Here is a 19,178-nt window from a genome sequence, read left to right as displayed (position 1 = left end):
ATTGTGGCGCTCACCTGCACGGCGCCAAACACGCATACGACCATCATTGGCACCAAGGCAGAAGCGACTCTCATCGCTGAAGACGACACGTCTCCATTCGTCCCTCCATTCACACCTGTCGCGACACCACTGGAGGCGGCCTGCACGATGTTGGGGCGTGAGCGGAAGACGGTCTAACGGTGTGCGGGACCGTAGCCCAGCTTCATGGAGACGGTTGCGAATGGTCCTCGCCGATACCCCAGGAGCAACAGTGTCCCTAATTTGCTGGGAAGTGGCGGTGCGGTCCCCTACGGCACTGCCTAGGATCCTACGGTCTTGGCGTGCATCCGTGCGTCGCTGCGGTCCGGTCCCAGGTCGACGGGCACGTGCACCTTCCGCCGACCACTGGCGACAACATCGATGTACTGTGGAGACCTCACGCCCCACGTGTTGAGCAATTCGGCGGTACGTCCACCCGGCCTCCCGCATGCCCACTATACGCCCTCGCTCAAAGTCCGTCAACTGCACATACGGTTCACGTCCACGCTGTCGCGGCATGCTACCAGTGTTAAAGACTGCGATGGAGCTCCGTATGCCACGGCAAACTGGCTGACACTGACGGCGGCGGTGCACAAATGCTGCGCAGCTAGCGCCATTCGACGGCCAACACCGCGGTTCCTGGTGTGTCCGCTGTGCCGTGCGTGTGATCATTGCTTGTACAGCCCTCTCGCAGTGTCCGGAGCAAGTATGGTGGGTCTGACACACCGGTGTCAATGTGTTCTTTTTTCCATTTCCAGGAGTGTATATCAGACGGATGATGATGATGATGATGATGATCAGCTTGTGGGCGCTCAGCTGCGCGGTCATCACTGCCAATTTTTACACAGTCCACTTCTTCCACTGTCATGAATAACGATGATGATTAAATGATGAGGGCAACACAGACACCAAGTCCCCGGGCAGAGAGAATCCCTAACCCGGCCAAGAATCGAACCACGGGCCTCGTGATCCAGTACCCTAGGCACTAGACCACGAGCTGCGGATGTAAGAGACGGATATTTTACAAAAAGGGCGGATATTGTATGGTAAAGTAATGACTTCAGCTTACTATAAGAAGGTATAATGCTTAATCAAAAGAAACTCAGATATGTTAAATGAAAATAATGCTCTCACGGCATCTTGTCAGCAAAGGCAAATAGTTGTAGCATTATAAGGGATAGAAAACAAGCAATTTAGTAATATTGTCAAACGTACCACATGTAATTCTTTTTTCACTTGAACTTTACGATGAATGACAGTAACGGGAGTAAATTTATATTTATAATCTCCTTTGTGTAATGGAGAAACTGATAATAATGTACAGAAAGTTTCATAAACTGAATCATTATAAATCATGTTGAAAATTCAGTCTAGTTTACAGTATTTGCACATAAGTGTCGAACCTCATAAATAATGTAATAATGCTCGATTTTCTATTTTTCCCGTTTGTGTACCCAGGAACAGACTATTGTTTCACGACGATTGGTGACGAAATTTTAGTCAAATATGAATTCGGTAATTGAGTCTCGTTTTTGTAATTCCGAATTTTACTGAACAGAAACTACTTTCAGTTGAAACAAGACAGAAATATCTCAGAATTTAAGTTTTTCGATCCATGTACAGCACAGAAGCTGTAAGGAGAAATACTTTTTCTCTATTGAGTCTGTATTCACGTATACATATAAATCTAATGCTCACGAGCTCTTTCTCGTTGCCTGGCGCAAGACGCTTACTACCAATTTCATTGTGCCTCTTTCGAGTACTATTGTCATTCTGTACCTTTAGAGACCCATTAGAAGATGCACCATGGGAGAAAAGCACATCTGCTTCTCTCTACGTGCAACTGAAATTTTCAGCATTAGTGTTGTTTAATTAAAGTTAGCAAGAAGGGATAGAATCGACTGGAAGACCTCTTCGAAACACTACTACACAAATCCACAGACAGTTCCATGTGAACAGCTCTGTTTTTCTTCCAGAGCTCCCCTTTAAGACCAATGAGCATCAGCGCGGCACTTCCGACTTGATTAAATCGATTCCTCGCGAATCGTGGAGAACATCCTGCGTTCCGCTCAATCTTCTCCGGCAATCTAACTTCCTTGGGGAACGTACGGTTGAGTTTATTCTCCAGATGAAACGTACTCTTCGAGAACACTTTCACCGACCTGCAACATGTCAACGATTTTCTCCGCACTGTGTTACCGCGACTTACGGATCTGGGCTTCGAGTATCAAACGCATCTAACTTCGGTCGCAAGCAGGGGCAAATTTTTACTCTTCATACATCGCACAGCCTAATACATACAAATGGGTAACTATTGTGATTTGTTCCACTTACACAACACATTTGAAAAACTGTTAAGTAGTCATTAATGGACTCACTATGTCATAGTGAAGAGGCTATGTTTCATAGTGCACTTGTGGGAAGTGCTTAGGGATGAAATTAACTTTCGCATGATGTGTCACTGCCAGTACATAGAAAAAACTCCTACAGTATAGTACAGAATCTAACGGAAAGAAATACCCAATGACACGAAGAGAAGTGACACTTTTATTCAAAGATAATCATTTCAGTATATCCATTGTGGATGACGAACTGCGACTGTGATTTAAATTGGCGATTTATCTGGTAATAAATATGCAACCAGTCGGTTTTTTAGTTACTTGATACGATTAATTCAACCATAAACACGTTTTCGAGCCACTGCAGGCTCATCATCAGATGACTCGAAAACATGTTTGTGGTTGAATAAATCGTATCAAAAAACTAAGGAAACGACTGGTTGCATGAAACTTCCTGGCAGATTAAAACTGTGTGCCCGACCGAGACTCGAACTCGGGACCTTTGCCTTTCGCGGGCAAGTGCTCTACCATCTGAGCTACCGAAGCACGACTCACGCCCGGTACTCACAGCTTTACTTCTACCAGTATCTCGTCTCCTACCTTCCAAACTTTACAGAAGCTCTCCTGCGAACCTTGCAGAACTAGCACTCAGGAGTGCTAGTTCTGCAAGGTTCGCAGGAGAGCTTCTGTAAAGTTTGGAAGGTAGGAGACGAGATACTGGCAGAAGTAAAGCTGTGAGTATGAGGCGTGAGTCGTGCTTCGGTAGCTCAGATGGTACAGCACTTACCCGCGAAAGGCAAAGGTCCCGAGTTCGAGTCTCGGTCGGGCACACAGTTTTAATCTGCCAGGAAGTTTCATATCAGCGCACACTCCGCTGCAGAGTGAAAATCTCATTCTGGACTGGTTGCATATTTATTACCAGATAAATCACCAAAGATAATAATTACAATTAAGCCACCGCGATTTAGGATGGCTCACTGGACATTACAAAACATCTCGCTGTCTAATTGTGGACATTACAATAAATAGTGCAGTCCAAGGCGAAAATGTTGTCATTTAAAAATAGATAGAATATTTGCGCTTGCCTGCAGCGCTTGCATAGATGAGAGCTGCTAACGCCTGTGTTACCATTAGAGCGTGTGACCTTCGGCTTCTTGGAGAATCAATGAGAGAAACGTTTCTTAAGAGACAAAAAGATGTTGCCGAAGTCTGTGCAGCGCTGCAGCCGTCTTCAGAAGGGAAATCGATTCACTCACAGTTCCTTCAGATTCGCTGATGCAAGCATTGTACTGCAGAAATATGATGAGGTTCCTGCCGCCGTGACACTGACTGCGACTAAAGAAACCTTGCCACCAATATTGTTCAGCTCTGTCACATACCAACCAACCTACGTATTACTCCTACTATAAACACTCGAAGTTAAATTTGTAAATATCGTCAATGAAGCCAATCTTGTTACGTTGTGCTTATTTCAGAGGCACTGTATGAACATATATTAAATATGGTGGTACCTACACTTGAAGTCAACCATTTTCGGCCGATACTAAAAGGTGAGAGTGACTTGTCTTGGAATCTTGGTTTAGAGGGTACAGGATATGGACGAGTTAGCGAGTTTAAATGTGATTTTAGGTTCATTCCCTCAGTCATGGATGTGTACATCAGTGATCCCTATTTCTGCCGTTTGTTATCTCTTCTCTGACAAATCGCAGTAAATGTGGAGGCAGAACGGTCGCCTCATGTTCAGAAATATTAGTGGATTCCTTAAACAACGGCCACGTTCTCGATGTGTATTTTAGAGCGATAACATAAAAGTAAATTATGAAATTACATTGTCTTTTAATAATTGGAAATTGGAAATTTGTGTAAGGTGTTATGGAACCAAACTGCTGAGGTCGTCGGTCCCTAAGCTTACACACTATTTAATCTAACTTAAACTAACTTACGCTAAGGACGACACACACACCCATGCCCGAGGGAGGACTCGAACCTCCGACGGGGGGAGCCGCGCGGACCGTGACTAGACGCCTCAGACCGCGTGGCTACCCCGCGCGGCTTGTAATAATTGATGCGAACATTACTCTACTATACGCCTCCGAATAAACTACAAAATTAAATTTGTTGAATTTAAAATACGTATTGCCTAATTTTCTTAGAACGAAATATCACATGCAAAATACGTGTACCGAGAGGATTGACCGTTACTGTTTGATTTAATCATGGCATGTGGTCAGTCTCGTGATCACAAGCTACGTTCAAAAGGATTCTCTGACCAGACAAAGACTTCATTAATTATAAAAATTATTGACCTGTTTGTTATGTTTCATGTGTTGAAAAAATAGCTATCATATTTTCCAGTACTGGACATTCACACACAGAATTTGGCCTGGTGGCCCTTATTTACGAGATGTTCCCAGTGAAACTATAATAAGGTGCAGTTATCTTAGTACTATAGCTTATGCTGGTCGTAGAACCATCACGCATCTGTTATTATCAACTACTGCACGGATTTACATTTTACGATCGACCTTCTTCAACAAAAATCTTTTCGAACGCACATATATATCCTCGGATGTTACCGCATTGTTAACCAACATAAGATACCATACTGTACTTATATCGGCGCTAAAATATAGTTACAACAGGCTAAAGTTTATGTAAGTATACTGCAATTGTTGCTACAAAAATGGGAAAAGGTAAACATTCAGAAAGTAGATTTAATGTTTATTCGCAGGAGCGAGAAGAACAGTCACATTTCAGCATATGAGACACAAATTCCGTGTATTGGATAAAATATCGTTGCGTAAATCTTCACAGCGGTTGAATCTCATAAAGTTCACCACAAGAAGCGGAAAAAAGTAAACGATGGAAAAGGTCCAACCGTATACTGGATCCTGACATCTGCTTTTGTAGCCCGACACCCGCCCAGCCACCATTTAATCAAAGCAGACGGCCTGTTTCAGTGCCCCAGTTTGGCTGTTGCAGTTCAAAGTAAATTACACGTGCGCAAAGACGTAACTGAACAAATTCTCGGAATACAAAACAAAACAGTTGTGTTTGCTCGCGCGACCGTTCTGGGTCGGTTTTCATTGTAGAAATCCGCGGCTTATGAGTCTTGTTCATCGGGGATCTCGCATTTGTTTTCGATGTCAGCTGTCCTTCCTCATGCCTCAATGTTTCCTTCATACGAACGAAGGAACGACGCATGTGCTACGTTCTGCACACTACGCAAACTCTTTCCTAAGCTTCCAGTTTAACGAATTAACAGAAATACTTTTCTGTTTGATTTTAAAGCAGATGGATACATAGAACCACCTGCAAGGTATTTCGCTAGCGTTCTACTTTCGAAACGCGCGCCGCAAAAACGAACACTTTTCGTGCCAGCTCTGCTTTCTCTTATTTTATTACGATGATCATTTCCTCCTATGTACGTGGACGTCAAACAAAGTATTTTCACATTCTGAGGAGAAAATTGGTGACTGAAATTTCGTGAAAAGATCCTCCCGCAACGGAAAACGCCTTTGTTTTAATGATTGTCACCCCAGCTCGCGCATCATATCCGTGATAATCTCTCTCCAGTTTCGCGATGATACAAAATAAGCTGCCCTTTATTGAACTTTTTCTATGTAGTCGGTTAGTTCTACCTGATTTGGATCCCACAAGTCCTCATTTATATATTTCAAAACACTGAAATTTCTTTTACCTCTACTTAGAGGTAGGTAAAATATTATCTACAGCCAGTATGACAAATCCCTAAAAACTGGGGACACTTATTTTGCAGACGTAATGTATGAGTATCCTCCTTTTTGTAGAACTCATAAACAATGTATATTTCATCACTAATGTGACCAAAAAGATAATTAACACTCATCAATCAGTTAATAAATCATTCACTGGGTGAGTTTGTGGTTTATAATTAAACTCTGCTCCCGACATATTTGCATTGGGTATGTATAGACAACATAATACATTTGAAATTTAATTTATATAAATATGTTTATTTTGTATACATACATTTACCTAGGACCAGTGTGGTTCCAGAAAATACTTTATACCTGTTTATGCGAACATACAATTATTTTGTGTCCTATTAATTACCTGGGCCAAACACAGTCCCAGAAAAACTTTTTAAATTTCGTTTATTTATGTTGTAATATGTTAATTTTAAACTGAGTGTAGTTTAATTATCTTATTTAATTCTTTGTAAATGAATACATTACTAAAGTTGAATAATAATTCATTGATGGTCTGAAAAAGATTAAATGTGCTAATAAGAGAGAGTCTTAATACTGTAACACTGGTTTGAATTTATGGAACTTGAATCAAAAACTGTACTGCAATAGAGAAATAACAGACACCTAATCTATATACAAAATCAGTGGAATACCTAAATGGAGTTACCTTTAACTCATACTTGGATAAAAAAAAGATACTAGCCTACTACAAGTTTGTTACATTTAATAACCAGAATAGTGCAGTATACAAAAAAATTGTGTTCCTAAAATTATACCATTTCTACTAACATAAAATTTCCTTTAGTTGATGGTACATTTACACAGCACACAGATCACCTTCATATAGATGGAAACACCATTGACTTATGTAAGCCCAATGTTGAATTTGGTACACCTATAGTTTTTTAATCATCTTGTACATTTTTTCATGCTCATGAAAAATTCACAATTATTTGTAATTGTAACTGATTAAAATGAATATTTGATTGTTTTGTGGGGAGCACAAAAGTAATATTTTAGCTTTTAGTCTTTATAAATGAACAATACTGAAAGCTATCAATTTTGAAAGCTGTTCTTTCTAAAACTGTCAATTTTAGTCATTTCTTGTGAACGGGCAGTTTAAAAATAATTTGAATATTACAAACAACGATAAAGAGGTTAACATGAAAATTTGTGGTGGCTGTATTCCTAAGCATTGTCAGTTATATATGGTTTTTGATGTTGTCATGTCAATGGATCATATTTTACTTCTTATGAAGGTATAAGCAACATGAAATTAACCAACAACTTCATTGCCAAGTTGTCTGACTTTACAACCATAAAGAAATGAACTAATATTCTGTCTAGAACTGAATACCCATATATATCTTCTACAGCACTATTATTCTTAACTAAAATACTATCAGACAAAATATAAAAGGAAATTCAGGTAGTTAATAATGTTAAAATAAAACAAACCAAATAAAGTATTATATCCCTAGTAGTTCACTGGTGGGTTTTTCCAAGATTAGAAAGATGTTATACAGGAAGAAGATTTAACTACATGTTTCATATTGAGTTTAATGTTAACTGATGATCTTGTTAAATTACATAGAACGAATTATGATGGCAGTGAGACTCCTAATACAATATGAAAAAGAAGGCAAGATAGTTGTAAAGGATATGAAGATTCATGTTCCCATCACAAAATACAAACCTATTTGTGGGCCTGAACAGTGAAAAGTTATACTGAAAACTTTAATGACTCTCTATGAGTTACACACTCATAAAGTTTGCAGGTTGAGGGGCAACATAGATGTTCCTCTATACATCATGAATTACTACAATTCAATGGATTTTCTTATGCCTTCCTTTATATTTGTTCTTTTTCAAACTACTAGGAAGAAGAATAAACTGAATTATTAATCACTAACTGATTACATAAAACTTAGTAATCTGTAATTATAGAATAAACAAAATGACGTATTTCCACAAGAAAGGTAGATGCCAGGACTACCAGATAATTATGTGAAAGTATAGGATTCGTTTTGTGACTTTAAACATGTTACACAAATGAAAGATTATATAAGCCCATACAATTTCCAAAACAGCTATGCTATTTATGTGATAAATGTAAACTTGAAAAAATAACGTTTAACTCTTCATAAATAATGAAGAAGAAAATTCAGAAATTCGTGAATGTCCCAGTTGCATGTTTTGACATATTTAGTATATCATTGGTCTAATGTATGTAGCGTAACTTCATAATACACAGGTGTTTTCCATACTGTCCTAAACTAAGCTTGCACATAGGTATTAAACACTTTTTGCTTTTGAACCACATGAAGTTACTTTATGTCTAAAAATTCTTGTAATATATTAATGTTACACTTCCTATTAGATACCTAGATGTGGTGCTGTATATTCAACAGTTCGGCTACCTTTGTGCAAAAAATCTTGTATGGTAGTGTTTTTGATTTGTAACTTGAACAGTACTTCAATATGATCCCTGTCATCCGCCTTGAACATACACATATGCATCCCATAGTAGTTCTTTCGTACAGTTTCAATAAATAATTATGAAAATATTTCGATTTATAGCTTTGGTTGTTTTGTGGCCTTTTCTATTAGTGTGACAGTAACAACATTTATTACCATCACTACAGCACTGTGCACAATTTTGACAAAATTCGGGTGGGTCAGGTAAATAAATTTCAATCATTTGTGTACGATACTTCTTTTAGTGCAGTTTACGAACTGAAATAGAAAATCTAAGTAAAGTTTTACATACTGTTTGATAGTACATTATAAAAACAATTTGAATATTTAAAATATGGTGATATTTGGCTTAAATTAACGAAATATATTTTGCTAATCCTCTGCAAGTTCATCAGTATAACATATTCTCATATATAAGAGGTAGCGGTTTATCAGGGGTAATAGCACTACCCAAAATTTGGTAGAAATGTCAATATCACTTTAAATAACGAATTTAATTTACCTTTGAATTAGGCAGGCTATCTAAGTTGGATATTTCAATGAATGGTAAGAAAATGAAAATTTTTGATAAACAATGATTAATTAGTTTTGTATCGTTTTCTATTAATTTGTAAATTGTATGTAGTTGAATCAACAGTTTTATTTATCAATTGGATAAAATTAATCTGCAAATTATTGTTAACATTTTCCTTACTCCATAGTGAATAGTGTGAGGATTTTTAAAATTTTTCTCAAGTCAAATTTGTTAAGTATTAATGTACTATGTTTAGAAAGTGCTAAGTTGCATTAAGTTGTATAAAAAATCCTAATGATCAGTGGCCATAATTTCTGAGTTCATAGAATGACACAAATGTTGCTAGTCTGTAGATTTGCCTATTTGGTAATGCATTCACCATTCTCAATTCCATATGATTTATTACCATCTTGGACTTTGTTTGGAATCTGTCTTAAAGAGTGCTGAGGTGTTTCAGCCAAAATTAACGAAGTGCTCTGTTTATTTAAAGACAATGTCCACAGAGTGCAAATGTATGGATGGTCAGAGAGTCCGAAAGTTCCTTCATTAGTGGAAACGTTTTTTAAATTTTTTTACAGTGTACAACGATTACATTTAAAATGGAATCGGAAATATATCATCCTGTGAGCAAAGATAGTTTACTCTGAATTTTTAATGGTTCCTGATATTTTACACAACATATATGATCTGTAAACTTGTTTTACAATATGAAGCCGCTGTACCTATGCATCCATTGTATTAGAATGTATCATATATTGCAAAATGTCTCTCTTTCTCAGTTTAGTTTACAAGCGAAAGGTTAGCCCTTAATGTATTTCGATGATAATCACCTGCAAATACGCTAAAATGTGTTGAAAATGGATCATTGCGGTATTTTATAAGGTCATACATAATACTTCTACCTTCCTCTCACCCTCTTACTCCAGTCTCTTCACAGACAGAATGCACGTAATCTAAATATATTTAAAGATTCTGGAGCTGCATGGACGTCTATACTATGGACGCAACCTTACAGCGCGTACCACTGTCGTTTTATCCACTTCTTATTAAAGTCGAGAATGTTGCACAGGAATTTTGCACTATTGGTAACGGTCTATATGAGTTACAATGTCCCCAATTTTACTGTTATGGACTCTTCACAAAACATATGCATGAGGGAGCAATATTTCGGTTGAATCTTCTAGGAACGTAACTCTCGACCTTTTAACAGTTTCAGCCATGCCGTGATGCATAACGTCTCACTTGGAGCTTCTGCAGAGAATCTACGAAACACTTTTGAGTCCACTAAGTGAACCCATGCTTACACACGCAAATTTTTTTAGTATCTTCTCTATTTCCTCTAACAGTCCTGCCTGGTAAGCTTTTCCTCCATTGTCGGTACCTTATAGTTTCGACAGATTCCTTCAATGAAGCTCGTTCTGGCATTTCCATTTCCTTTGATTAGTTTCATGTACTTATGTTCCACCTTAAACCACTCCATACACATACAGTTGTTTAATAGATACGACTGTTTCCAATGTTTGTTCAGCTACAGTGTAATCAAAACAAAACATAACAGGTCTTTTTTATTATTTATGTACAGTAGGTTACATTTCCTTATGTTGAGGTTCAACTTAAAATCACTGCAAGAAGCGTCTATCCTCAGCAGAGTCCTCCATTTAGGTGCGATTATTTGAGGAAATTATTGTCAGTCGAACCATTTTCAACAAATTTGGTGCTAAGGTACTGAGTCCTCTATCTGTTATTCAAATAAACACGCAACGTGATACAAGTAAAATGTGTTTCAAAACTCCACTACATGAAAAAAAAGAAAACATCTCGAGAAATTATTGTTTCAAAACAATTAATTACAACCAAAGGAGAAATTTCTGTAAAAATTGCCAGACAGATCAATATTTTTCGGTATTTCATTGCCACCCACACGTCTGGTATAGAATTTTGAGTAGAATCTGTAATTATCTTGACATGGAAACGTCTGACTGAACAAGTACTGTTCAAAGATGAACAGCTAGGTTTTCAATAAATTATCCAAGTAAAAGAAGGATCCAAATTTCTAGTAGTATCAATGCCTGAGGGACACAGAGAAGTAGGGAAAACTGTTTGTTTGCTCATATCAACTAAACTAATGTGTTTAAGTTGTGATAGCATTTGTTGTCCAACGATATGTAAAATGTTCAACGGCCACTAATTAATATGATAATGGAAGCATACTTTCAAAAAGAAAAAAAAGGCATATGCACTTTAAACGTAATGTACTACAACAAAATATGATGGCGGTAAATGAACAAAATGCTCGGCAGCTCTGTTAACTATGAATATGTACGGACCAGTCATAGTAATATGACCACCACCTCGCCCGGTTAGCCGTGCGGTCTAACGCACGGCTTTCCGGGCAGGAAGGAGCGCCTGGTCCCCGGCACGAATCCGCCCAGCGGACTTGTGTCGAAGTCCGGTGAGCCGGCCAGTCTGTGGATGGTTTTTAGGTGGATGGGAACAAATGGTTCAAATGGCTCTGAGCACTATGGGACTCAACTTCTGAGGTCATCAGTCCCCTAGAACCTAGAACTACTTAAACCTAACTAACCTAAGGACATCACACACATCCATGCCCGAGGCAGGATTCGAACCTGCGACCGTAGCGGTCGCGCGGTTCCAGACTGTAGCGCCTAGAACCGCTCGGCCAAACCGGCCGGCGCGGATGGGAACCATGCTCACTCCAGTGCTGTGGCCAGCTGCGCTAGTTTTCTCGATTGGGTTTTAATCCGGGGAGTTTGGTGGCCAGGGGAGTGCGGTACACTCATCCTGGTCCTCTTCGAACCATGCATGTACACTGCGAGTTGTGTGACACGTTGCATTGTCCTGCTGGTAGATGCAATCGTGTCGAGGAGGACAGATGCATACTTGCGTTGATCCATGGTCTCCAAGAATGGATACATACTTATGCTGATCCACAGTGTGTTCCAAATAACGAGATAACCTAGGGAATGCTACGAAAACTTTCCCCAGACCATAACGCTCCCTCCTTCGGCCTGCACATTTCCGACAATTGTTGCAGTGTGTTTCTGATGGAGCATAAAACGTGATTCATGTGAAAAGGCCACCTGTCGCCATTCAGTGGGCGTCTAGTTGCTATATTGGCGTGCAAATTCCAGCCTTCGTCTCCGACGAACAGCAGTCAGCATACGAGGGGCGTTTGAAAAGTCCGTGCAAAGTCCAAGACATCGCAACCCTGGTTCGTATCGAGGTCATGTTTAGTCAGTAGCATCTTTGGACAGAACGCACACCAAGTTTCAGCCATATTGGTCTATTTCTTTGTGTTTGGCATTCGTGTGAATCAAGGAAGTCGAATGATTGTCAAAAAATGGACGAAATAGCATTTCGTGTGGTGATTAAACATTACTTTATGAAACGCAAAACGCCTCAGGAGAGTAAAGAGAAGCTTGATAAACATTACGATGACTCTGCTGCACCTTCGATTAGAAAAGTTTATAAGTGGTTTCACAATCTACGGAGTGGCTATATGGGCACAAGGTTACGACTCCAGAAATAAATAAAAATGATAAAATCCATTATGGATGACGGAAGAGTTAAGGTGCGTGAGATTGCTAGTGCTGTGGGCATCTCGCATGAACGGGTGCGTAATATTTTACATAATCATTTGGACATGAAAAACCTATCCGCAAGATGGGTTCTGCGACTGCTCACGCTTGACCGAAAACGGAATCGTGTGAAGTGTTGCAAGGATGGTTTACAGTTGTTCAGGAAGAATCCGCAGGGCTTTAAGTGTCGCTCGGTCACTGTGGATGAAAGATGGATACATTACTATACTCCTGAGACCAAACAACAATCTACACAATGAGTTACCAAGGGAGAATCTGCACCAAAAAAGGCGAAGACCATTCCTTCGACCGGAAAGGTTATAGCGACTGTCTTTTGGGATTCGCAAGCGATAATCCTCATCGACTATCTGGAAAAGGGTAAAACAATTACGGGTGCATATTATTCATCGTTATTGGACCGTCTGAAAACCGAGCTGCAAGAAAAACGCCGGCGATTGGACCGCAAAAAAGGCCTTTTCCATCACGACAGTGCACCAGCACACACCCCAGCAGCTGTGGTCGTAATATTAATGGAAATACGATTCCACCTCATTTCACATCCCTCTCAGTACCCACCAGAACCTCATTGACTCTCTACCTGCACGTCTCACAGCGGTGCGCGCAGCAGAATGTGGTTATTCAGGATTTTGACAGGTGGTCACATTGATGTGACTGAACAGTGTAATTATACTCACCACACTGGCTCTGTGTGCAATTGTCTTTCAGATTCATGGTACAGTGATAGCGGTAAGGTCACAGAGTGGTTAACTAATATCTTGTTGTAGTTCTTTTAGTTTTACGGAAAGCGCAGCATCCATGTAGAAACGGTTTAAGGACTGGTCAGAAAGCCTGGAGAACGCCGTTTTGATAGCCGTCCATCTCTCGCTGGTGCATGAATGCGTACTACATTCATGAGTCATTACGACCACTGCCCACCGCGAGACTAAACGCCGCTTGGTAGTGTCGCGGGCACTCAAAGTGGTATGAAAAGTATATAGGCGGGTCAGAGACGAATGGGGGAATCATTCTAGCAAAGATATGGGCCAAAAATACGGAAACAAACTGACATAAGTGACTCTGACAAAGGACAGATCGTTATGGTCTGGCGACTACTGTTCTGGTGCTACTGTTGTGAGCTCTATGGAAAGTGGTTGAAGGACGATGAAATTACGAGTAGGTGACAAGATGGAGGACGTCCACAGCTCATCACGGAACGTAGAGGTCAGAGGTTTCACCGATCCGTAAAGCAGGATAGGTGGCGATGTGTGGCACATCTGACAACGTAGTAGAAATTTTTCGGAGCACCCCAGTGCACGCACACTGATGACCATGGGTCTCTGGAGCAGATGTGTTCCCTTGTTCTCCTGACAACATCAGTTACAGTTGCAGTGAGACCTGAATCATCGAGAGTAGGCTGTGGATCAGTGGAAACCTGTCCCATAGTTGGATGAATCATGTTTCTTGTTATATGAGGTCGATAGTCATGTTCGTGTGACGGCATTCGCATGGCAGCTCGAAACATGCACGGTGCCATGGTTGCAGACCGCTGGGGGCAACATTATGCTGTGTGGGACATAAACATGGGCTCAAGGATTTCAGCGCGACCTTTGCTAATAATCGAACTCACAATGGCGGCTGTGAACTACGTGAACATTGAGGACCATCTGCATCCCTTCATGCTTGTTGTCTGACTGACTGTTATAACATCTTCCAGCAGGATCATAGAATCGTCCTACTGTTGTTTGAGGAGCATTATAATGATCTTCCGTTGATGTCTTGATCACCAAATTCGCCTGGTGTGAACCCACACGCCTGGGATACTATCGGGCGCCAATTCCGTTGCCACACACCACCGGACCATAATTTACGGGAATTACGTGACCTGTGAGTAGGTATCTGGTGTCACATACCTCTGAAACCTACCAAGGACTTATCGAAGCCCTGCCACGCAGAATCGCTTATATACTACGTTCTAAAGATGGACCTGGACGTCATTACGCATGTGGTTATAAGGTTTTACCTCATCAGTGTATATACACGCACCACCAAATAATTGCTGTTTTGGGGTTTAATTAAATCTTAACATAACGTTCCAGTCAATCCTCCGACAAGCGTGCCAAGCTTCTCCACTGTTCTCTATATCGGGGTCCACAGTTCGTGGTCTAGTAGCTAGTGTTGCTTCCTATGGATCACTGGGTTCCGGGTTCGATTCCCAACCGGGTTCGGGATTTTCTGTGCCCGGGGACTGGGAGTTTATGTTGTCCTCATTTCATCATCATCGTCATCCGTGACAGTGGCAAAATTGGACTGTGAAAAAAATTGGGACTTTGTTTGGGCGCTGATGACCGCGCAGCTGAGCACCCCACAACCAACGGCGCACTATTGACATCTGCATGCAATAAAATGAAGCTCGCTAGTAGCAGACGGTACAAGAGATGCGGAGTGCATCACCGAGAGAATTACTGTTAAAATTTCGAGAGAGTACATTCTGAACAGTGTCAGGGTATGTATTACTTCCTCTCATATCTGACGAAATGACCAAGAAGATGAAACTGGAGTGATAAATTCACATACGGAGATTTTTGACATTCCTTCTTGCCGCTTAGTGTACGATAAGTACCCTCCGGTCCGCTACGAACAGTACATTGGCTTGCATAGAACAGATGTAGATAGATCATAACAAAATCTTTAAACATGGATACTAACTTTCAATGAACAGAAACGCCTCTTTACTTAGGAATGACAAGTAACTAACACTTTGGTAGAAAGCATATTTACAACCCACCATCGCAGCTGAAGATTATTGAGGACGTATGGTGCATTATCACATTGCGCATCCTCGAAGTCATAAAGAAATGTAGAAACGACATTAAGTAACACCTTAAGCTGCTGTTCAGTTTATTCTTCTTTGTGCGACCAGTTTCGTTCAGAGATCATTATCCCGCACATGTTGTACACACGTCAAGGAAAGGGGAAAATTTCAGGCGGAAAGGATGTTTGAAAACTGTAGTGAAAGTACAAGCAATATTTACAGATTTTTCTTAACAGAAACAGTTGCAAAAATATAATATTTATCAATAATGTTCACTCATGGAGAGGTAGACGCATGGAGTGTCAGTTTCAGACAACTATTCAAGGAACACAGAATGAAACGACAAAGAGACTTGCACAACTGGTAGCGTACAACATTGGTAACCTGTAAATGCCGTAGCTTTTAGGCGTAATCAATTCGCCTTCATGACTTGCACTACCCCTGTAACAGTACAGCACGAAAATTTTCAATTCTTTTTTTCAGTTCGAGTTGTCCATTCAAAATGAAACTTTGATCTTTAGCACAATGTAAAAAAAATTATCTCTGCATGACTAAAAGTTATTTATAAATATTGTAGTTCTGATACTGTGTTCTTAGATGTACGTATTTCTCTTGCTGTTAACCAAAATCTGTTAATATTGCCTGTATTTTTTCTACAATTTTCAAAAATCCTTTTTTGCCTGAAATTATCCTCTCTCCATGACGTGTGTACAAGAGATGCTGCGTCCGCAGCTCGTTGTCTAGCGGCTAGCGTTGCTGTCTCTGGATCACGGGTTCGATTCCCGAGCGGGTTGGGGATTTTCTCTGCGCGGGGACTGGGTGGTTGTGTTGTTCTCATCATTTCGTCATCATCACCATCATTCGTGACAGCAGGTAGATTGGACTGAGCAAAACAAATGGACTGTGTAAAAATTGGGACTTTATACGGGCACTGATGACCGCGCAGTTGAGCGCTCCACAAACCAAAAATCATCATCACAACAGATGCTGGATAATGGTCTTTGATCGAAACAGTGTCTCTATAAAGAATAAATCGAACATCACCTTAAGATGTTACCGGATGTCATTTCTGCAGTTTATAAATGCTGTGAAACACAATCAATAAAAAATATTACAAAAAACTTCCTTTTTACTGGGTTGCAGGAGAATAACAATATGGCAGCACTTAATTATACCATTACTCTCCGGATCGTTAGCACACATGCACTAGTTCAGCAGTTATTTCTTACGTCTTGTAACGACGTAGTATTAGACAGCAGTATCACTAACAGAACTGGTTTCATAGATTCATAAATATTTACATATACAAATGATTCATAAAAATTTTGTTTTGTAGCCAATAGGAAGCTGACGACGAACAGTTAATAAAAAGCTATAGTAAGGTATCGGCATATCACGATTTTTTTTTCAGCGCTTACCTGAACACTCTGAGCGTCTTCTTGCCGCTATGGTAGTATAGGACATATTCATCTGTTTTGTTAAACATACAGATAACTGTGAATACACCTTCAGCCACTTTAGGTATGAATGTCTTCACAGTTGTTCCGTGTTTTAGTTCCAGAAGTTCTAGCCCTCCTCTGTAAAATTTGAAAATTAAAGCATTGAAATAGTATACAACAAACTTTCCATTTAGGCTGATAAATATTCCCCAGTACTTCATTGTCTCACAACTTTCGGATACCATTTATTTTATTTTAGTGAAATTTACTGGGAACAACAGTATGGAAACACCAAAAACAACACATTACTAGTCTAATACGGTGTAAGAAAATCGTTGGAATTCAGAACAGCTTCAATCGTCTCGGAATGGATAAATACAGGTTCTGCACGGTTTTCAAGGGAATATTATACCATTCTTCGTGCAAAATAGCAGCAAGTTCAGATAACTATGGTGGTGGTGGATAGTGATCACGTACCCCTCTCTCCAAAGCTGACCACAAAGGCTCAATGATACTGAGATCTCGTGACTGGTCTGCAGCTCGTGGTCTCGCGGTCGCGTTCTCGCTTCCCGATCACGGGGTCCCGGGTTCGATTCCCGACGGGGCCAGGGATTTTCACCTGCCTCGAGATGACTGGGTGTTTGTGTTGTCCTCATCATTTCATCATCATTCATGAAAGTGGCGTGCTTGGGCTGAGCACAGGCTGGAAATTTGTACGGGCGCTGATAACCGCGCAGTTGAGCGCCCCACAAACAAAACATCATCATCGTGATTGTGGTGGCCATGGAAGATACGACAACTCATTCTCGTGCTCCAAAAGCCAGTTATGGACGTTACGAGCTGTGTGAACAAGGACGCTGTCGTCTAGGAACACAGCATCACCATTGGCGAACAGACACTGTAGCACGGGATGGAGCTGAAGAGCCAAAATGGTCACTTAATCCTTGGCAGTAATGCGACTCTTGCAGAGTGACCATGGGCCCCAGAGAATATCATGATACGGCTGCCAAAATTAATACTGAGCTCACGGCATGTTTCACTCTTGGGACGTAAACTCGGCCAGAAGCTGGAGACAGTGTGAAGCAAGACTCATCCAACTAAATGACTTTGCCAGCTGGTGTGGAAGAGCGGTTCTAGGTGCTTCAGTCTGGAACCGCGCGACCGCTACGGTCGCAGGTTCGAATCCTGCCTCGGGCATTGATGTGTGTGATGTCCTTAGGTTAGTTATGTTTAAGTAGTTCTAATATCTGGGGTCTGATGACCTCAGATGTTAAGTCCCATAGTGCTCAGAGCCATTTGGCCCAAATGACTTTCTTTCATCGCACCACAGTTCAGTTTTGATGGGTTCGGCACCACCTTTTCCTGTTACAGACATTTGCATCAATGATGACTGGTTTTGGAATTCCATGTCGTTCTGTGATCCCTGCTTCTGGAGCTCCCTTCGTGTTGTTTTGGAGCTGACAGGATTGGCTAGTGTGGCATTCAGTCCTGCAGTGACTTTTGCAGTTCTCGTCCTCTTATTTTCGCCACAATCCTCTTCAATGACCGTCTGTTATGATCACTCGACACACACTTTCGTCTGCCTTGTGACTTGTGGATTTTTTTTCCGATGCGGTGCCTCTTGAAACATGACCACCAAACATTTACACACATTCGAATTCACTTAGCTCTGCCATAATGCACTCACAGCTATACAAAACACTGTTCTAATCACGACTGACATTTGCAACGTATTTAGAACATTGCACAGGTGCCTTTCGTGGTCTATACAACAGCGCAACCTGCGGGCTTGGCTAGCATTTGTATTTATGTTCAAGCATGCGTTTCTCGCAGTGTTTCCATATTTTTGTCCAACCTCTGTGTCATTCTAATTCTCTTTTTCCTATTGAAAATTACATACCACGTTGCGAAAATGAGTTTAAATGCGTATAACAAAATAGCTTCCTATTTTACTACTGCATGTAAAATACACCTTCTGCTCGCAGGATGGCATAAGACGGATATACTGAAAAGTTGCTTGATGCTATCAGTTTCTTGAAGAGTAATATTTACAGATCATTGCATAAAACGATCGCCTCAGTGATCTCGAGGCCGATGACCACATTGGATTTTCAAATGCGAGAATCCTGGAACGGGCTACCTCATGAGACTCAATGAGAAGCTTGTGAATAAAATAAACAGCGAGACTGAAGTTAAATTCTTTGAAGCAGCGTTTCATCGAAAGACTTGTATTTAGTTATGAGTAACA

General features: G+C 40.6%; 1 protein-coding gene across 1 annotated transcript in view; it reads right to left on the bottom strand.

The window, feature by feature from the left end:
- Positions 1 to 19,178, bottom strand: part of LOC124722253 (NACHT and WD repeat domain-containing protein 2) — a 312,786-nt gene that overhangs the window by 12,848 nt on the left and 280,760 nt on the right. Inside the window, exon 27 of the mRNA XM_047247442.1 lies at positions 16,910 to 17,068. Coding sequence (XP_047103398.1) covers positions 16,910 to 17,068 — 159 coding nt within the window. The remainder of the gene's footprint in view (positions 1 to 16,909; positions 17,069 to 19,178) is intronic.

The sequence above is a fragment of the Schistocerca piceifrons genome, chromosome X, assembly GCF_021461385.2.
Source record: "Schistocerca piceifrons isolate TAMUIC-IGC-003096 chromosome X, iqSchPice1.1, whole genome shotgun sequence".
In the NCBI taxonomy this organism is placed as follows: domain Eukaryota; kingdom Metazoa; phylum Arthropoda; class Insecta; order Orthoptera; family Acrididae; genus Schistocerca; species Schistocerca piceifrons.
Note: the sequence above shows the minus strand (reverse complement) of the source record. Positions and strands in the feature narration are given on the sequence as shown.